The sequence below is a fragment of the Gymnoscopelus braueri genome (assembly GCF_963280865.1).
Source record: "Gymnoscopelus braueri genome assembly, chromosome: 17".
Taxonomy (NCBI): Eukaryota; Metazoa; Chordata; class Actinopteri; order Myctophiformes; family Myctophidae; genus Gymnoscopelus; species Gymnoscopelus braueri.
The window spans coordinates 22,569,876-22,590,693 of record NC_137617.1 but is presented as its reverse complement, the minus strand read 5'-3'; the positions used below and the strand labels follow the sequence as shown (position 1 = coordinate 22,590,693).

General features: G+C 41.7%; 3 protein-coding genes across 5 annotated transcripts in view; 2 read left to right on the top strand and 1 right to left on the bottom strand.

The window, feature by feature from the left end:
• Positions 1–312: 312 nt before the first annotated feature.
• Positions 313–2,155, bottom strand: lyrm1 (LYR motif containing 1). The gene is made up of 5 exons (XM_080455058.1): positions 1,989–2,155; positions 1,371–1,528; positions 1,216–1,276; positions 939–970; positions 313–844 (listed from the first exon to the last, which is right to left on the bottom strand). The coding sequence occupies exons 2-5, from the start codon at positions 1,521–1,523 to the stop codon at positions 731–733; spliced, it is 360 nt and encodes a 119-aa protein (XP_080311184.1). The 5' UTR covers positions 1,524–1,528; positions 1,989–2,155; the 3' UTR covers positions 313–730.
• A 355-nt stretch (positions 2,156–2,510) lies between these two features.
• dcun1d3 (defective in cullin neddylation 1 domain containing 3) lies at positions 2,511–8,074 on the top strand. Of its 2 annotated transcripts, none has more exons than XM_080454904.1 (4): positions 2,511–2,885; positions 4,454–4,539; positions 5,662–6,220; positions 7,174–8,074. In XM_080454904.1, exons 3-4 carry the CDS (start codon positions 5,775–5,777, stop codon positions 7,730–7,732), a joined length of 1,005 nt encoding a protein of 334 aa, XP_080311030.1. In that variant the 5' UTR covers positions 2,511–2,885; positions 4,454–4,539; positions 5,662–5,774; the 3' UTR covers positions 7,733–8,074. The 2 variants fall into 2 exon arrangements, with proteins under 2 accessions (XP_080311030.1, XP_080311031.1); XM_080454905.1 differs by lacking the exon at positions 2,511–2,885 and adding an exon at positions 3,182–3,510.
• Positions 8,075–10,506: 2,432 nt separating this feature from the next.
• Positions 10,507–20,818, top strand: part of katnip (katanin interacting protein) — a 32,739-nt gene continuing 22,427 nt past the window's right edge. Inside the window, exons 1-12 of one of the 2 annotated variants that reach the window (XM_080454626.1) lie at positions 10,507–10,598; positions 11,189–11,331; positions 13,030–13,118; positions 13,543–13,721; positions 14,954–15,069; positions 15,180–15,287; positions 16,391–16,543; positions 16,960–17,212; positions 17,598–17,729; positions 18,691–18,848; positions 19,354–19,460; positions 20,617–20,713. In XM_080454626.1, coding sequence (XP_080310752.1) covers positions 11,323–11,331; positions 13,030–13,118; positions 13,543–13,721; positions 14,954–15,069; positions 15,180–15,287; positions 16,391–16,543; positions 16,960–17,212; positions 17,598–17,729; positions 18,691–18,848; positions 19,354–19,460; positions 20,617–20,713 — 1,401 coding nt within the window. In that variant the 5' untranslated portion in view covers positions 10,507–10,598; positions 11,189–11,322. The remainder of the gene's footprint in view (positions 10,599–11,188; positions 11,332–13,029; positions 13,119–13,542; positions 13,722–14,953; positions 15,070–15,179; positions 15,288–16,390; positions 16,544–16,959; positions 17,213–17,597; positions 17,730–18,690; positions 18,849–19,353; positions 19,461–20,616; positions 20,714–20,818) is intronic. The other variant, XM_080454627.1, reaches the window with a different exon arrangement.

The window sequence follows — 20,818 nt, the reverse complement described above, 5'->3', positions numbered from 1 at the left end:
CTGTTGCACCATTTACAATAAATGGAGGATTCATTTATGGATGTATAGTCATCACTCAGTATGACATTTCAGTGTTTTATTTCCTTATAGATCTACTTGATACGTGTTTTTCCATTAAAACAGTTGTTACACATGTTTCTGTATAATCGACTATCACTTACTTCATTTTGAAATACTCCCTTATTAATAACATGAGCACCATGATATTACAATATGTTCTGAATGTATTGGTAATTTAAAGTACTGCTCACTAATGAAATGGTCCTAGTTGGTGGCATACAAATTTTAAACATTGTGGGTTTACTTTACTGGTGGATGCACTTTAATCAACAATATAACAATTTATTACAAGGAATAAATAACTTCAACAAAATATAAAACATCTTGATGGCAATGTGCGTTAAAAGACAGACAACATTGATAGCGTTCCTTTAAATAGCTAGCATAGCAGATCAAGTATGTGAACTTATCTGTATTTTTGCTATTTTCAGTGCAAATTGATTCAAATGTCCTTGAATAGAGAACATAAACGACTTTTTCCTTGCAACTTTAGCGCAGTGGTGAACCATTGAGACCAGTTTGTCATTGACTACACAGTAAAATCCCATGTAATCATTTAACTCGGTTACAAGTGGATAGATTAACACTGAAGATTTTACTGTGTAGGCTACACTCCAATCACCTGTCCTTGGTAACATGAACTATTGGCATGGATAGAGTAGACCCAGCATCAGGTCTCATCATGTGATTGTAAGTAAACCGGCTTGGCCTGCTTCCGCAGCCGCTGTTGTGTTCGCAACTTCCTGCCTTTCTGCGTTGCCAGTCCCATTGGTGGTAGGTAGGTCTGCGATGACAATAACACAACACAATTAAACTTCTCTATCACACTAGGCTACAGACAGAAACGTACCGTAATCTGTTATTTAATCATCACTTACAGCCCTTGGAAATGGGTTCCTGTAATGTAGACCTGTGGAAAAAAGTAATATATTTGAGGATTTGTTAATTCAAGGTGGTGTAAAATCAGGAAATATAAAAGTATTGTCAAAATATTACACAAATATCAAAACATAACATTAACAAAAGTCTCTTGCATCAACCACTTCAGTGTATTTCTGCTTGTGCTCTGGTGTTTGCATTGTAAATACTGGATGAAGCCTTTAAAAATCCATGATAACAAATGTGCATGCTTCCGGTGAATCCTGCCATTCTTACCAATTTCTATTCTGGCTTCACATTCTTCAATGCACCTCCTTATTGATTCTGGATCTGTCAGCTTTAGAGAAATAACAGGGAAGATTTAGGCAGGCACACAATCTGAGGGACAAACAGCATATTTAAAATTTCTGTGAGTAGACTTGTTCTCCTACCTGTTGATTCTGTCTGAACAGAGTGCTTCCCTCTTGCACTATGTACTTTCTTTCACTGTCAGTTTCTTGGGGGACAGTGGCCTGCCAGGTCCGAGCCACCCGAAACACCCTCATATAAAGAGATAACACCTTCTTCCTAGTGGCAGCTGTCATTTGGACTGAAATGAACAATCAGCAAGCATTACATAAAAATAAATGTTACTTTCATGCAATAGTTTATTTATTTCAAACGATGTGTAGTTTCCTTCTCATGTATGAAATCTTTCAGGTCTTTGATCATTGAACACTAGATGTCACTAGAACCCACAACAACAAAAACAACAACAACCAGATATCGAAATCTATCTTCTGTTTTTTACATCCATGTGTGTTGTAGGTCTACAAATGACAAATGTGTTTGAAAAATCACCAAAGCTTTACTTATCAATACATATGCTCATATGAAACGTTTGAGTTTGGGATGAACTGGTCAATGTTGCATCAGTTAACCTCCACACACACTAGACATCTGCTGTTTAATAAATAAAACATAAATACCTAGAACGCTGACATAATTACATGTACGGTTTTATAAAAGTTGTATGTTAATAAACTATAAGACTTGACTTGCAACATTACCTGTGTAGAAGAAATGGTTAGATGACTTGGTTGGCTGGCTACATAAGAGTTAAAGGCTGGCTAGCAATGCTTGATGATGACGTTGGTCGCCAAGTGATGACGTCACTACCTTTAAATAATACGCTAACCAAACGAGAACCAGAAAAGGTTGCAGAGCAGCGACCTAAAATCATCTACAAAGAAATACTACAGTAGTCTCGTCAAATAAATTACAACAAACGTCTCAGTCTATTCATTTTACATTTACAAAAACTTTAAAAATTTATATTTTATGAAATTAAATTCGGTTTTATACTATTTGAAGCAATCTGCGGTATGATAAGCTATATTATTTCAAATAAAAAAACAATTAATATAACATACTGCATACATACGTATTTGAAATAATAGTTACACAAGTTTGATTTGGTGCCAGTGCAAAAGTGTGTGTGTGTGTGTGTGTACGCGCGTGTGCACGCGCCCAGATGAGTCGCTAGTCCTGCAGGGAGGAAGTGATGCAGGGAAAATTCCCTTAACGTTCACCCAATGACTAAAGGGGAAACACAAAAGAAGCTGGTCTGCCTTAATACGAAGAGAGAGGATCATTTAACTGGAGTTTCTGGATAACAACAAAATTCCATATGGATTAAAAAGCACACATCTGGCTGTTAGCTGGACATGTGTTTGTTTTAAAGGTTAGTGGAGGAAAAAGTCCTTGATGTGTGAAGTTTGTAGCTATAGCTCCTAGCTGGTCAGCTAGCAATCTGAGAGTTGAACGCGACGACTTCGTCCTCAGTTCTGCTCACTGATCTATAATAATGCTAGCCTGGCTGGCTTTGTTGACAACAACTCACTTGGATTGACATTCTTCTTGCAAAGATGTACACCAGATTCACAATAATCGAATAGTTTATAAAGGTAAGTGTCGTTGCTTTCTTTTCTCTTTTTTTTACATTTTATTTATGATCCTCCCCCCGTGTTAATTTTTGGTCGGAACTGAAGACCTAGCCAACTTTTCAGAATGCTAGCAATGCTAGTCGAGACGATGCTCAAAGTTTAAGCTAAATTTAATGTACAAACAGTTCGTCGGACGAGTGTGTCGCTGGCCAGTAGTGACGTGTTTTCAACAGAAACACGTCGCGTCGACACTTTCGCATCACAGTAGGCATCACGTAGTTGTTGTCTGGTGCGATATTAAGCATCGAATGTAAAGCCACATTAGCCCGATTTGGAATACCAAAAACGCTCGCCCTAAAACACAGTCGCCCCCCCGGGGCAAATCCGTCGATCTGGGACGTTTATTCTTAAACGTAACATCAGTAAACTATGCCTAAAAAAACCCTAACCTTCTTTGCCCGGAAGGCGCTGTGAGCTCGCAGATCTGTGCTATTGCCATGCGGCGCGACACCGTTGTACGAAGGGAGCATTTAAAAAGAGAAATCACCCCTATGGCGACGACACCGGAGCCTCTATCAGTGTGTTGTGTGTGTGTTGATGCAGATGGCCCGGTGGTGGTGGAGCTAGATGCTATTATGCTAACGAGGTAGCTCATTTTGTAAAACACGGGACGAACCAGGCAACTCGCATCTCTTTAAATGTGACGCTTGTTTGCGTGTGTTGTTCTCTTGATTTGACTTGTGTTTGTGCTGCTCGCCACTTATTGCCCCCCTCCACAACTATCCTAAACTTGGCTAATGCTATCTAGCTAACGTTAGCTATCTAACGCTTATAAGTGTGCATTCGTTCTGTGTACTTCTTCATCACATTGTTTTTTTCCCCCAAAGTACTCTTGTGGATTTGTTAGGGTAAACAAAAACATACTTGTGGTGATTGGTATTATGGTTAATGTAGCAGGCTATGGTGGATAATGCAGAATTCTAAAGCCAGGCCTTGCAGCTTTGAATGGCGTTTGCCAGGAGATGATGATGATGATGTGCCCTGTAAGTTATCGTTAGGGTGCTTTGCCCGTACATGCCCCTGTCTAATGTAATGAGGACTGGGAATTTGAGCCATACGGGAATGTAATGTCTGAATTCTGAATACATTTGTGGGCTATCCCGGAAATAAAACAAAATATCCCATGAATGCGACAATTTAAAAAGTTGAAGTAAAACTGTAATGGGGTTTTAATAAACAAGCCGTATGAATTTAGCTAATCAGTTTATTGTGTCATCGAGAGGTTCGTTGTCAACATAATCTGGACACAGAGATGAGTTGCCTAGAGATGGCAAGCCCCCCACCAGATAGTTTAGGAGGGTGCCCTGCAATAAGATACTGCTGTCAATCAAATACTACAGTTTGCCTACATTGTAGATGGTGTAATTATTTGAATAGTTTTGTGTTAAAAAATGAACCGTGCCTGTTTTCCTTGATCTCAAATGACAAATTAGTGGCAAGTTGACAAAAAAACTGACAGGCCCGCAGGGTTGGAAAGACACTGGATATCACATTTTGCTTATGATGACAAGATAATGTGCCTCTTTCAGCATTGCGGATGTCAAGGTCACTACAATGGAGCAGAATAAGATGACACCTTCATCTAGAGTGTCCAATGCCATCTGAGGAAGTGTCTGTGAGTAACACTGCTGCTTTGCTACTTTTATTTTTATTAATAATCAGCCTCTTTCAGGGGCTCATAGATTTAATACAGCAATTGTAAATAGTTATATCTATAGTAATAACAATATTAAAGTCACTCCACAACCACTGATTTGAAAATGTCTGTCCATTTCCGTTTTCAATGACATCTTGACAGTTTTGCTCAGCGGCTCTCATTAAGTATCTTATGTTTCTGTCATTCTAGATTTGTGTGTGACCTTTTGTGTTTTATAATGTGCAAAGTGTCATTAAACATGTCAGGCTCATACCTCATAGACCCAGAGAGAAAGTAGCTATATGGCCAAACGCTTTACCAAAGGCTCTGTGTAACACAAATTCCTTCTAGCTCTTGGTGTTTCTGTGGTTCCCTGCATGATGTCTCCATACAAGTACATGTATCAAGGTTTCTATGGGCACCCTCTTTGTCTAAGAACTTGTGTGTATCAGGGCTCCAGACTAACTTTTTTTTACCACCTTCCCAGAACCGTTCCAAAATAGTCGATCCATGGAAAGTTGACACAGATGTCAAGGTTTCTCTCTCAGCCAGAGCTTATAGATCAGCATTTTTTACTAGGGTTGAATACAGTTTCCAGTTTGACAGTGTTCTCCATCTCTTTCTGATGTGTTCATTCTCTTCAAATAGCGCAACATGTTTGCAACTAAGTACTACCTGAGGAGGATGATCAGTACTTCCTGCTGTTACTTTTATTAAACATTCTGTACATATTTTTCGCGGGTCTTGCTAAATGTTTTGCAGATCAAGTCCCAACAGCATTTCGCTGCTTATAGTTGTATAAGTTAGTGACAAATGAAACCTTGATTCTTGTGCAGTAGTCTCGTAACCCAAGTTTGCGCACCGTTTGACAGTGGCAGACTGTGACAGTGATAGGCGCAGTCGGATCAAAAAAAGATCTCCCTCCCTATCTGCATCCCAGGGGTGACCTTCATTCACTGCTCTAAAAATCACAATTTGTGTTCTTTGTACTACCAATTTTTTGTTACAGTTCTTGGTTTTGGCTAAAGAGAACAATTGAATCAAAATTCCATAGAAGCTACCCCTGAATGATTTATTTTAATAATTTTTCCCCCCTCTCAGCGCCAGAGGGCATGTTGAGACGTCTCACCAGGCCAGAGCAGAGGCGTCTAGGTGGTGCAGACGGGGCCTGAAGGAGGGGAGGACAGAGAGAAGAGGGGACCAGTGACAGAGACATGGGCCAGTGCGTCACCAAGTGTAAGAATCCAACGTCCTCACTCGGCAGCAAGAGTGGAGACAAGGAGAGTGGCTCCAAATCCCACCACAAGAAAGGGGGTGGGGCAGGCAGTGGAGGGCACAAGGACGAAACCAGTGCCCCATGCAGTAAAACCCCCAGCGAGCTGTCGAACGGTACCAAGGCCATGGAGGTTACTGTGGAGACCCCTATCATCCCTGCAGCGATGAGAGATCTATGTAAGGAGGAGCGCTTCATTGACGGAGATGGGTTGTCACTGTTGCGCATCGAAGATCTGTTCTGCTGCTACAAGGACGAGCAGGAAGATGCCATCTTGGAAGAGGGCATGGAGAGGTTCTGCAATGACCTGTGCGTGGATCCCGCTGAGTATCGGGTGCTGGTGCTCGCCTGGAAGTTTCAGGCGGCCACCATGTGCAAGTTTACAAGGTAAGACCAAGTTAATGAAGGGCAGGGCGTAGAGGAAAGATTTTCTGGTATGTGTCTTCAATAGTTTTTCAGTCAAGCTCAAGATGGTTCTGCTGTTTGACAGCTGAATTTAGTGAGCCCTAAGCGGGCAGGGCTCTTGTGCCCTGCCCTTGATTTTAATAGGACGACTGGCTTAGTGACAGATGTTGAGTCTGGCCAAATGATTCGATGGGCAGCTTACCTATCCCTGTTAGGGTAGGTCTGTCCCCCTCTCTACCTTCCTCTTTTATTATCCCCACCCCCACCCATCTCAACTTTCAGCAGCTCAGCTTCACGCACAGAATTATACATTGACAGGTAGGGGGCACACAGGGAAATGAGGGAATGGATCGGGCTCTGTCACTACCCTCCCACTCTGCAATGAGTGTCTCAGATGAATAGCACTGCCTGCTGGTTTGGCCACTTGTCAGCCCCCTCCTCTCTCCTCTCTCTCTGATTTTTAGCTCAGCACTTTTCTATCCAGGGCCTTTGGACAACGGCCATTCTCTGTTTGGGAACATGTTTCATTGTCAACTGTTGCTTACTGAAGCTATTTACATTAGATCTGAATTTGAATAGACCACATTGTTGTAGGGATGGGATACCAACACAATCTGACCAGCAATATCGCCCAGGGTCAATGCCCAGTTTGCTCTAATGTAAATACAATTCATTCCTCATCTTTGACACGATTTGGGCAAATTATTCCCACTGCATCTGGTTATTACATTTATTTCATTAAGCTATAACATGAAAGGCTAAACTTGTTTCTCTGACCAACCAACTGATGTGACTATAGTGTGATCTGCTGTTTTGTGTCCGAAATAGCTTCAGAGTTATAACTTGGATCCACTGTTGATCTTATGGCTTTGTGAGAAATCTTTATGCGTCATTATGTGAACTCATGTCCTGTTTTGTTTTCTATGTGCCTTCAGGAAGGAGTTTGTTGAGGGCTGCAGGGCCATCCAGGCAGACAGCCTCGAGGGCATCTGCTCCCGCTTCTCATACATGCTGCTGGATGCCCGGGGAGAGGAGAACTTCAAGGACCTGTATCGCTTCACCTTCCAGTTTGGCCTGGATGCCGACGAGGGCCAACGTTCGCTGCAGCGAGACATTGCCATCGCCCTTTGGCGCCTGGTCTTCACGCAGGACATGCCGTCCATTCTGGAACGGTGGCTGGATTTCCTGGGGGAGAACCCGTCGGGCGTGCGGGGCATCTCCCGGGACACATGGAACATGTTCCTCAACTTTACCCAGGCCATTGGGCCTGACCTGAGCAACTACAGTGAGGACGAGGCGTGGCCCAGCCTCTTTGACACCTTTGTGGAGTGGGAGATGGAGCGCAGGAAAAAGGAGGAGGAGGAAGCATTGGCGCTGAGGGCGAAGGAGGAAGAGGAAGGGCAGACATGTACAGAGACTGAGAGCTCTCCTGGAACAGACAGACTTGAAATAGAGGGCAGTAGCCGTGGCTCACAGACCTGGGGGGGACACTGACCAGGAGATGACAAGTTGTTGGGAGTGGGCGGGGGTGACGTATAAGTGAAGTGTACATCTGTGAATCATTGGATAAATATTAGTATTATTACCATTACCGCTATTCATTTCTCTCTCCTTTTCTGTTGGGGTGGGGATTCCCGCTTTACAACCCATATATTTTCTGGTTATTGAAAGGGCTCAAAGAACTGTTTGTTTTAAGCACTTCTATTTAAGTTATTTTATCTTCTTTTTCCCCCTCCCTCAATGTGTGTTTTAGTAATTGGACAAGTGGTCCATTTTGATCTTCACCCAGACACCATAACCCCTGCACAGCTCAGTAAAGGCTTGCTTTAAAAAAAAGCTGAAAACAGGCAATGGAAAGCCATACTTTTTTTTCCCATGAACCTCATTATGATGGCTCATTTTGACCTGGTAACACTGGTGATATGACCTTTTTTGGCCAAGGAAATAGGCTTGCTGTTCTCATTGCATAAATAAGGGAATAGGACAACCTGTCCTCTAATAACCTCTCAAAATATTATCTGAGGGTCATGGTCAGTGAAATCAACTTGACATGAGTTAATAATTGGCTTTGGATGCTTGAAAAATGTAATATATTATCCCACGGTGCTGTGAGGATGAGCTAATTCCAGTTCTGTGATCAACAGGTGTTAAGTGGCAGACAATATATTCAAGCTTCTAACAAGTGCATAGCTTCCTCAAATGTGATACTAAAATTCCTATGCTATGAGATTTTGAGTTGATTTCTTTGAAAATGCCCCCCATCCTCTCTTCTCTGTATTGAGTGTTCTATTGAGTGCTAAATATTCAGTGCTGAAGAGTGCAGTTAGTGTCTTAGCTTGTTTCAACAGCCATGGCTATGTACCTCCAGCGCCTACCCGTTCAGTGTTTAGCAATCTTCAAGAAGTGGGTAGGTGTGTAAACAATATCTTCTGTTTGTTGGAAATCTGCAAACACTGAATGGGCTGATAATTTCTGGACTTAAGATGTCTGCACCTGAACTACGTTGAGGACAGTTTCATTGGGCGTTACACAGAGCTTTATATTGTTTACCTTCAAGAGTATGAAACAGTCTTCACATCCTTTGAAGCGATATACAGTAGTTTTTGTGGGCTGGGCATTTCAAAAATACATTGACTGCTGGTGATGGTTGTAATGAAATGCACAAACGCCAATGGGCTGCTAGGTCACCATGCTTGTAACACTATTCAGAGAGATTGATGTTGGCTGCATTATTCACGATTTAAACCGTTTGAAACGGTTGGATGATCTGAAACATAACCTAGTGTGTTTTTGGGACATGTGAATGATTGTTAACCAGGTGTGCTGGCTCATCTTTAGTCTGTAACTGGGTCCAGTGTGCTAAGGGGGTGCCCATATCCAGGTCTTGTGAGGTTTACATTCAACATTGCTTTCATTTCAGACACCCTTTGTCCTTTTTATATAAAATGCATTGATTTATAATGAATAAAACAGTGTTGAACTTTTGACTGTGACATGAAATGCTTTGGTGAGGTATTTGTTAAGACCTAAGGGTCTGATTAAGATCCTTAGGGAAATAGTAACACAATGCTCCTATGTTGATATTGAATTAATCAGTGGTAGAAAGTAACTAAGTAAATTTACTCAAGGTACTTGAGCTACTTTTAATTGGGTATTTTGATACTTTATTATACTACTTAATACTTCTACTCCACTACATCTTGGAGGCAAATATTGTACTTGTTCTATACTATTATTTGACGGCTATATATATATATATATCTCGTATAATCTTTTACTTGAATAATATTCACATTAACCATTCCACAATGTTTTTTTGACAACTTAACTTCAACTTTTTTAACCAGTTAATAGTGCAGTGCATGTTGTTTCTGTAAAGGTTGTTGTTGCATTGATAAATAATCAATAATCAATTGAACTGAATTCTGGGATTGGCAGCTCAAACAGACAACATACTCTTGAATTTGGTGATGCTCGAATGTATCACCAAAAATAGTACTGAACTGGATGTTACACAGTGGGACATTCATTCAGCACATGAAGTAATTCAAATCTTTATCAACTGCAACAAAGTGATATACATATTAATGCATTGATAATTATTATTCAATATTATTGTGAAATAGGCCATCCTGCATAGAGTACTCTCACTTTTAAGTATATTTTGATGATAATTCTCCTTGGTACTTCTACTCTGATAAAAGGTTGAATACAGGACTTTTACTTTTAACAGATGATTTCTACATTGCGGTATTGCTACTTGTACTTAGTACAAAAGATGAGGTCTACTTCTTCAAGGGGGGGGGGGTCCAGGTGCAGCTGAAGCTAGCTTCAAAATCTGTTTAACAACCCATCACAATGCGTTGTGAGCTAGTAGATCTGCTATTTAAAAATAATAATATATATAGAGAGAGAGAGAGAGAGAGAGAGAGAGAGAGAGAATTACTGAAATTTGGAGGGGTCTTTCACATGAAAAAGTTTGTGATCCACTGGTGTAAAACAGGGGTTCCAGGGGGTCCCCAGCAAAATTGTTGATAGTTAGGAACCAAATGGACCTTTACAGGCTGTATAGGGGTACGTAACTCAGGGAGTTACAAACTCGCTGAGCTATGAATCATGCAACGTGCATACAAAACTGGGAGTCTCAAAAGTTTGAGAGTAGAGGGAGACATGACTGAAGCTTTAGCTGTACCCCGAGGGGGCGTGTCTGGTGGCTGCTGCAGCCTCCTCCTATTGGTGGACGTCCATCCTGGTAACCAACCAGACTAGTAACAACATACAGGGCACATGAGATGAAACCATCTGAAGGAAGACATTGTTGCTAAGGCAACAACAGTGTAAAGTGATTGCTCGCCGTACTGTAAGTATTATTAGTATGTTTTTTTTACTAAACACAGCTGTGTCGTTGGGAAGGGAATGAAAGTGACAGAAAAACGACCAGCCAGTCAGCCTTCTTTAGCTGATGATAAGCTAAAGGCTAGTTACGAACGCTTTTTAGTGCTGAACTATCATACGTTAGCAAGCTAGCCTGTTGGCTACATTATGTCCATTTCACACACAGTCTTTAACGATACGGGAATTTGCTTAGGAGAAAATAGCCCGAATCTGTCAATTAAAGCTAAATATAAACACGTTACAATGTGGACGTGGTTAAGTCCGTGTACGAAAGCTCTAAGAGACAGTGCATTTGGTCGTTAACGTTGTCTGGCGTATTAATAACGGCATTGAAGCAAAGATGAGCTGCATGAATATAGTCCCACATTATATAGGTAGGTTGAATTCAGTCATTGTGGTTGAGAATCGTTCCCCTGACAGACGGTTCATGTTTAGGCCGCAAAACAGTGCATTCTTTCTTCTTCATTTTCTTCCTGCAAGCAGGACAATAGAAATGTCCCCTCGGGTGGGGCGAAATGAGACATTTGTGGAATTAAGCATCGTTTGTTATTGCAGGTTAACCTTGAGGTATATCGATGTATGCATTTCTGCAACGATGAACCAAAACACCATTCAGAGAATGGTGTTGAACCCATTCCTTTGTGTCATAGTTATATGAGCATCGTCTCCTGCAGCCCCTGCCCTGCACGATGGACGAGGTATGGTTGTTTTCGCTGTATGTGCAAATAAGCCAGTGACAACTTTAAGCTGTTTTCTTTACTTTGTACTGAATTTATGCTGTCAATTCACACTGTAAATTAGATCTCTTTTCTGGGTCAGATAGGTAATGCATGCCAGTGATTTTAGAGCATTCATCATGCCTCATAGTGTATAATAAGTGCTGTGATAAGTGTTAATAAGCATTCTCTAATCTTTCTCTTCACTTAACTTGCTTCTCTCCTGTCCCTGATGGCTAGCCTAGTGGGCCCATAGAGACATAAGTAAGAGGCTTTGTGATTTATTTCTCTTTCTGCATGTTACCTGTTTTCACATGAAGTGGTAAGGCGTCATGTACTGTAACTTCTGTAAGTTGCTTCATTCATCTCACGATCTGATTTGTTTTGTCTCAACAATAAGCACACAATGCAAACTAGGGGAGAAGCAATGAGCATAAACTGTCACTTTGTGTTCATAATGGTGTAGTCAATATTCAATATTGATAATACCATTATAAGCAATATGTGACAAACATGCATCACTGATGAATGGAAGGAGTGAGGTGCGAAACCTGTAATAAAAAATAGACACAAAAATATGTATGACTTTTCAGTCAGACTGATCTTAATCAGATGAAGATGTACAGCATAAATGAAGTATTGAAAAGAGGTTGACCATAAAGCACAGGTGATGGCAATCAACAACATGATTACAGGACCACAGCTTTGGGGGAGTGGCAAGAACAACCCAGGAGGTGTCATGACATATGAATGCATTAATTAGTATCCAAGCCAGTGGTTCTCAAATGACTGTACAAAAAGTTATGAATTATTGGTACTTTGTGCATACTCATTCCCAATACAGAGGCCAATTGTTTACTCCCCAAAATATTTTAACCACTTTAGCCTAATCAGTATAGGCAGAAATTGTATATATACTGTATATATATTTGGTGTATTTAAAATGTATCTTTCATAGCAAAATCTACCAGCTCACAATGTGTTCCATTGCAATGCGTAGTGTGAGCTTGTAGATCGTCTATTTCGCTATACAGGTGTACATTGTGACCTGCCCATTGGTGTGCCTTGAGCCCAAAAGTTTGAAAACCAATGATCTAAGCCTACGTATTACTATCCAACAAAGTTCAATAAGAAAAACATCAGAGAACATTAAAATGATTAATTTGAACGTATCGCGCCTGCCTCCTTCCTGGTGTACTGCTGCTGCATTTAAGGTTGCACTTCTCCCAATTGTTGTAGCTTGTGCAAGGATTTCTCTTATGTTAACGCATCACTGATGTCTTCCATTGTTTTGTCAATACAAAGTTAATTTATATTTATCATAACTTCAGTAGTTATTCAAGAGCACATTCATGTCATTTGTGACCATAGCCCTGTGGCCCATTGTTATGTGTTTTAATGCTTCTATTAATCATAGTGAATTTAAATACCTGTACCAATATAATGTATCATGTCAGAGTGAGTATGAACCTGGCCATTGTTATATGTTTCAAGACACAATGAAACATCTAACTGTGTGTGTGTGTGTGTGTGTGTGTGTGTGTGTGTGTGTGTGTGTGTGTGTGTGTGTGTGTGTGTGTGTGTGTGTGTGTGTGTGTGTGTGTGTGTGTGTGTGTGTGTGTGTGTGTGTGTGTGTGTGTGTGTGTGTGTGTGTGTGTGTGTGTGTGTGTGTGTGTGAAGGAGAGCCACAGGTGCCAAGGAGGGAAGCTTGCCTCTGCTGTTGAAGAGGGTCTGGATGAATATTTAATTAATCTCCAGCACAAAAACAGGTGATGTGTGAGTAGCAGGTTATTGGGCAGAGGCATATTGGCTTTCACAGAGGAGACACCTGACACTGACTGAATTGTCAGTGCTCACTAATAGGAGGCTTTGATTGTCTCCATGAGCGTTGAGAGACAATGACTGAGTATGACAAGTGCTCTGTAGCTGCAGACTTTTGATGATTATGTAGGGATTCTCTCTTTCTCTCTCACTCTCACTGACACATTCATTCTTATGCATATCCTGAAACACTACCATGGCTTGAATGCAATTTGGCAGAGCTATGCAAACACCGTTGACCATAAAGTCTGTTTATTATGCTGTATTTCATGTATCTAATTGGCTTTCTGTATATTTTGTCATATGCTGTACCTTTATGCTTTACAGCAAAGTCTTGAGCTTCATTCAGACTGTACCCTTTTGCCCCCTCAGGATCCTAAAGCGCCTTCAAAACAAAGACCCCAGGGACATTGAGTTGGAGCGCCTTGAACAAGGCTTCTCCATTTACCTTAACGGAGCTAACGCTGAAGCCTGTAGCAAGCAGCCCAAGAGAAGCTGCCACAAGTCTCTCGCCTCTCAGCCACCTGCTCGGAAAACAACACACACAGCTGGTACACCGCTGCAAGGACTAAAATAAATCTGCAGCAGACACTCAATAATGAAAGCTCTTACATAAGCTGCCATGCAAAGCAAACAGCCGTAGCTACTTTGTTTGTATTCTAACCACTTAAACTCCATACGTTGTTGAGCAGAGTCGCTCAGGGCGTTTCGCTCTGCATTAATTATCTTTGCTTCGAACATCTTTCCCCAGAATACGGATGCTGTGGTTTAAGTGGTTAAAAAGCCAAAGATAATGATTGTTTTTTTAATATATATTTCTTATTAACAAAACATACTATAGAATATGAATTAAAGGTGCAGTAAGAGATATTATTTAGTTAAATTAAGTGTTAAATAGCTATACTTTATTCGAAAGTATGTTAGAAATCATGTTTGTTCAGTAATAGGGGTCTCCTTGTCTCTCCAGCTCTTTAGTAAAGAGAAAATACATTTTCAGGTTGGGATACCAATTTTATCCAATCAGAAGAGATAACTCATAAAGGATACAGGATGAATGAGTGAAATTGGAAGTGAGCAGACAAAATTGGAACTGGAACACTATAAAAGTGATTCAAAAAAAGAAATAAAAAAGTGTACTCTCCTCTGATTGGATTAAATTGGCAACCCACCTGAAAATAATGTATATGTTCTGTTTAAAGAGCTGGAGAGAGGGGGGGGACCCCTGTTAGTGAACAAACACCATAGCAATAATTACTATCAAAATATTATGCTTTAACCTTTTAACAAAACAAAAACCTTTTGTTTTAACCAAAAATATCACTTATACCTTTTAACAATACTGCTAATTATACTTCTGTAACAACAATAAATTTGATGATAAACATGGACATGATTATTCCTCAGTTTTCATACTCGCACAGTATCCACACTTTTTCTATCCACTGTGCATTTGGAAGCATTGCCCTTGTTTAGGATTTTATAGGGTCTGTGCCCAAGTGCCACCTAATACTCTACACTCTGGTGGTTGGTGTAGAGTAGACCATGTGGAAACTACCACCACCCCTCAGCTAGTACATTGCATGGTATAATCCCGTGCCCAGCATCTGAATAAATCATAGTGACATTTGTAACTGGCAGCCATTTCTTTTTTTTTTCTTTTCCATCTCTATGTGCTCTGGACCATCTGTGTATGCAACTATGTATTTGCTCTCCTCCTCCTCTGAGGTGAACACTCTGCGTTGCCCCGCTTATGTGCCATTTTCTTACTGTGACTCATCGGCAGATGCCCCAAGACGATGCGCCCAGCAGCTAGCTGAGGATAGCCGTGATCCGGAGCACGCTGGAAGACAGAGGAGCCACACCGCCCCGGTGAAAGTCCAGAGGAGAGAATGGGTGCAGGTAAAGAACCTCTCACTTTTTATAGCACATGATCTTGTACAGTATGTATTAAAAATATATGAATGTAAAACAAACCTGTCTATATAACATTGCCTTCGTTTTGCCTACAGCATTCTGTCAGGATTCGAACAGAGAACGGCGCCACTTTGCGAATATCCCCGGAAAAGTCGGTGCAGTACTCTGATGATTTCGAGCCTCACAACAGCATAGACATGGAGGTAAGGCCTCATTATATTTAACTAGTCCGCGTAGCCGCGAGTAGGGATAGGACAATATGAAAATTACATGTCACGATTATTGTGGTAAAAATTATTGCGATAAACGATATTGTCGCGATAATCCAAATGGGCTTAAAACTTAAAATGACACTTTTGTTAACCACTTGAACCCCCAGCATCCCTATTCTGGGGGGAACATTCCCCTCAAAAATAGCAGATCTACAAGCTCACAACACGTTGCGAGCTTGTAGATCAGCTATTTTTGGCGAATCGATTTGTACAGAGTGAAATAAGAGCGTACCAAATGCACTCTTTACAGGTCCGTTTCAAGTACAGAGGGTTTAAATGGTACTGAATTTGCAGCTCAACATAGCTAATTCATCCTAGTGTATGACGGAAGAACAATTCACGATAAATTAAAATCTCTGCGATACAATTATTGTGAGCGTTTTTTTATCACGATAAACGATAATAACGATTATCGTCCCATCCCTAGCCGCGAGTATTCGCAGTACAGGCATAGTTCTGTATACACCAGAATTTATTGTCTGCAGATGTGAACGTGTTCCACACATTTCATGTGTGCTTCTTTTCTTCTGACGGTAAACAGTGATTTCCTTCCAAGAATTTAAGCACATTGGGCTGTCTTTATAGGCTTTTTTAACAAGAAGTTATAAAGATGTGGGCTGTGACCGCTCTCCTCACACAACCTCAGAGCGTCCACGCAAGCACAGTCGCCATAATTGTACACGCACGAAGTACGTGTGGTCTTAAAATCTGAGAGGCAGCGGATGTCTGCGCGGACATGAGCTGGTGACAAAATTGACATCTTATGACGTTAGCGAACCCTCGCAGCTACGTGGACATGGTAGAGTGGAGAGTGGAGACAAAGCATGGTAGAGTGGAGACAAAGCAAAACCCAGCAGGCATGTGTGTGCGCGCACTTCGACCCACTTGCGTACTGTACTGTGTTTGTGTGTGTCTGTGGTCTTTTGGGGGAGGGGCTATGTGTCAGACACAGCTGCCTGTATGACTTGACATCTTTCTCTCTCTCCCTTCCGCTTCACTGCCTCCTGTCATCCCTCCATCATCGTCACCTCCAGAGGTCCAGCCCGCGCTCCCCGCACAATTGCCCCCGCTCCCCGAGGGACACCTGCAAGTCGTCACACTCCTTCAGCCCCAGGACGGAGAGACGTGGGGCCCAGGGTGACTCCCAGCTCACAGAGAAGGTGCTGCTCAACCTTGAAGAGGTGAAGGTGAGGTGGAACATTGATTTTTTTTTAAATTTATTTATTCACTCCTAGAAATAGAAATGTTGTAATCTAGATGAAAAGTATGTGCTATTTACATTTCATTGCATTAGGTTTGCATGTGATTCAGGGAAAGTGTTAAAGTCTTGTCGTGTGCTGCTAGCTGTTAATTTATGACACCTTTTTTTTCCCTTCAAAGCAAAAGCCGTAAATTAGAACATACACGTAATTAAACTGTCAACTTGTGTATGTGTGTGTGTGTATCTCTCCACCTGTGTGTGTGTGTGTGTGTGTGTGTGTGTGTGTGTGTGTGTGTGTGTGTGTGTGTGTGTGTGTGTCTCTCGCTTGTGTGTGCGTGTCCCCTCACATCCACCAATGGGTGTGTGCGGATGTGCGTCTCAACCCTGACCTTTACAATCTAGGTGTTGCGTCGGAGCCTGGAGGTTAGCATGCGCCGCAGCAGCCACGACTCGGCGGGGGAGGAGTCTGACGAGGAGTGGGTGGAGGAGCACATCGAGAGGGACGAGAGCACAGAGAGCCTGGAGGAGCTCGGGCTGCCTCCGTCTTCCTCCAAGACGTCCTCTTCCCATAACCGCCACCATCGACCAGGCAGCACCGCCGGCCATTTCGACCCCGCGGACCTCATCGTGTTAGACTTTGGACCCTCGCCAAAAGGTCGGTTCTCCTCCACCCCCCATATAGAAATTCCTCATTGATTTTGTTTTGCTTAGTTTTGCTTGAGGTGAGATTTAATCGTCCAGAGTGGCTTGGTCTCATCCATTTATCTGCTTTGACCTATAGACATCGAAAGGAAGCAAGCACATTTAGCTGTCTCAGCAAGATATGTGTAATGGGTTAGTCAGCACATGCTGGAGGCACACTGTAAAGAGTGTTAATTTTACTCTGAGAGATTGAAAATAGAGCTAACTAAGAGTTAAATTAACACTGGATTTACTGTGCAGAAAAGGTGCATCTCAGTCATTATTCTTTATTTTATATACATATTTTATTGAAATATTTTTGTTTTACATTTCCCATCAAAAGTGTTCTATTTCTTCAGGTGGAAAAATAGAGCGCTCACTATCTGCCAAGAGGAAAGACAACATTGAGGCCTACATACCCACCAAGCCTATGTTAGTGAGAAGCAAGACATTAGACAGGCCACCTTCAAAGGAGGGCAGAGATGCTCAGAGTAAGTCATCCCTTGTTAACATGACAAGAGACTGTATCTTTTATTGTATTTTTAGGGGTTTGAGCTAGGGCTGAAAAATGAAATGAAAAATAATTCCATATGAACTACTAGCTGCAATTAATTGAATAAAAGAGAGCAGGGACCAACATTTACTTCTAATAGGTATTCTAGTGTTTTAGGTCATACTGTATTTGGATCATGAATAAAGCACAATATTTTATCCATACATGTACAGTATACTAAACGGATCATATGTTTTTGCATGTTTAGCTCGGCAGCAGATTTGAACAGGAAGCACAGATGACACCTTTGTGTGTTTCCCGGTCTGCTGCCGAGCCAATCAAATGAAGCTATGGCAAATGAACCGGAACAGGAAACGGGTATGCCACCTTCTGGAAACCCGGGACTACAGTTACGATCAGAGCCTGTTGGTAATTAATGAGTTAACTCATTCAGTGCCACTGGACGTCTAAAACGTCCAGTGGCATATAAGCCCTGAGTGCCACTGGACGTCTAAAACATGTTCAGAACCCAAGATATGATGATTTGAAGATTTGCTGCTCCATTCACTCTTTGTTTAACTTCTTACTGAAAAAGGCTGTATCTCGGCTCCTAAGCACTTTTTTTTACAATGAATTTTGTCTGTTTTGGGCACTGAATGAGTTAATGTGGTGAGAGCATTGTACAGGAAAATGGAATTTGATAGTGCTGTGATTTCACAGACAAACATCTAGTAACTCCATATTACTGATGGTAAACCCACATGAAACTAGATTGAGTGTATGACCTAGCTTGTCTGTGGGGCTATTGTTAAGGAGAGCTTGATTTAAAGACTCGCAATGGGGATGCGAGCGGCTCCGACAGGTGTGCTGACACATAACATAGAAACTGGAATATTGAGGTTCCGACTCTCAGTGTGAAGATGACTACTGGTTTCAAACACCTTCAACTCTTCCTCAAGGGCCATGGAGTCGTGGAGATTGGCCCCTCTCAGCAGCCAGGAAGGCCTCCAGTGAGGAGCGTGACCCAGAGGAGACGGCATGCAAAGTCCTCCAGGCCATCCAGAGAGAGAACAGCCCCATGAGGAGCCACGAGCCACGCGCTTTCGGCCGCAACACAGTAAGGCTTCCCCACACTCCAGTGCACTTCACGACCCCCGGCCCTCACCAAACTTAACCACTTAAACCCTGTATGGTTGACCTGAGTCCCTCAGGGCTCTATACTAGTGTATTTTCTGTTTTCTGTTATTGTGAGGAAAGCTTTCGCTGAAAATAGCAGTAAAAACAATGCCTTTTCTCTTGCTGTTAGTAGTTCTTAATTGTTTTTATGGCCTGCCCTTCTTTCTGCATGCTTTTTTTCGTCATGGTGTATGGTGATCAAGAAATTAAGGTAATCAGAATACCTGCTGTAGTCTGTGATTAGAATAGATTTGAGGCAGTGCTAATATTCTGCATATGGCTCAAATGTGAAAACTGAGAGCTTAAACCCTATAACTTTATTTTTTTGTGCTAAAATAGCCAATCTACAAGTTTGTAGATCTATAAAGATCTATTAATGACATGCCCATGATAGGGACGCCAGGTTGAACATGGTTAAACGGTCACTTCCTTCCCTTCTCCTCCAGGGGAGAGGACACCAGATGATTAATGGCTCACTGCGGGACGACAGTTGTGACAAAGATGAGAATGGAGTCACCATGGCCATGCAGAGAATCACACTCATGGGCCCCAGGTACACTAATGGAACATTACAAACACATTCAGTTCAAAGCTTTATTGTCCCGTTCCATAAGGAAATATGTAACAAATTACCACAGTTGATGAGATGTCAATCTCAATAGCTTGATAAAAGTGCCATAAAAGGTTAAAGGGATACTTCACTTTCGGGCCGGGGACACATTTAAAAAAAATATTAAAAATAAATGAAAAAAGTTATGGAAAATTCATGGCCCCCTCACACATTAGTAGGACACTCTAATGCGTGAGGGGGCCATGAATTTTCCATAACTTTTTTCATTTATTTTTAATATTTTTTTTAAATGTGTCCCCGGCCCTAAAGTGAAGTATCCCTTTAATCATCGATGCAAAGTACAAGATGCAGGCACAACACGTAATTAAACTGTCATGTGCAAAATAAGCAACAAACACGTCATGCATTCCTACTGTAGCTGTCTGTACAAAAGCCGCAGCAAGTGTAATTATCAGTCTCAGAAAGGGAGGACCAGAAATTGATGCTCTCTACCTCCCACTGACCTTGAAGGGACAACCAGTATAATAATTCTAGTTAGCAACAGCTCTCGAGGTTCAAGGTTCTTTATTGTGACGTGCACATATAATACTGCAAGTTAGCAACACTGCAAGCAGTGAAATTCTTACCACTTACTGCAGCATCTATATACAGTATATCTATCTCTAAATCTATATCAAAATCTATTTAATCTAACTATACATGTATACACACACACACACACACACCGTATACATGTAGTTAGTGCAGTATCCACGTCAGTGCAGTTCCCGTCATCAACAGGCCACGCTCGTCATTCGCATCATTTTTCTTTGCATTGACTTTGCATTTAATTGTGACGCACGTGAGTTCTGGAGAACCGCTAATCCAACCGACTTCACACTCGACACTGCACTCCCTTAGGCTTAGGGCATCAGCAATACACAAATATGTCAAATATGAAGGTGAATGGTTGGACAGTTCTTGAGATATTTTAAGGATAAAACATACTCACATACACACACACTCAATCACAGAGATTTGTGTAATTTATAGATGGATCAATGGTGCAGGCAATCTTATAGTTGCATTGCTCAGGTGCTCGAGCCAGCTGTCCCTATGCCAAGACTGATAGATGGAAATCATTTGTTCCTCTATTCAGGCAACAGCAAAAACTACTGAAGGCCCTGGAAAAGTTAGAGAATGGCCCCTGCTACGACATCCCTCAGACTGTCAAGACGGACTGTAGTAAACCACCGGTGAGTCATGAGCCCGCTAGTGTCATCACTCCAGAGGTGGTGACTAAATCTTGATGCTAGTGCGGGGGGCACTGTATGACACACAGAGCCATTACGAAGCTGTGA

Excerpts from the sequence above, each read along its gene's own strand:
- lyrm1 (XM_080455058.1), bottom strand. The coding sequence starts at position 1,523 with ATGACAGCTGCCACTAGGAAGAAGGTGTTATCTCTTTATATGAGGGTG. Across the intron at positions 1,277-1,370 it reads TGTTCAGACAGAATCAACAG|CTGACAGATCCAGAATCAAT; the intron begins GTAGGAGAACAA and ends ATTTCTCTAAAG. Across the intron at positions 971-1,215 it reads TGAAGCCAGAATAGAAATTG|GTCTACATTACAGGAACCCA; the intron begins GTAAGAATGGCA and ends TTTTTTCCACAG.
- dcun1d3 (XM_080454904.1), top strand. The coding sequence starts at position 5,775 with ATGGGCCAGTGCGTCACCAAGTGTAAGAATCCAACGTCCTCACTCGGC. Across the intron at positions 6,221-7,173 it reads ACCATGTGCAAGTTTACAAG|GAAGGAGTTTGTTGAGGGCT; the intron begins GTAAGACCAAGT and ends ATGTGCCTTCAG.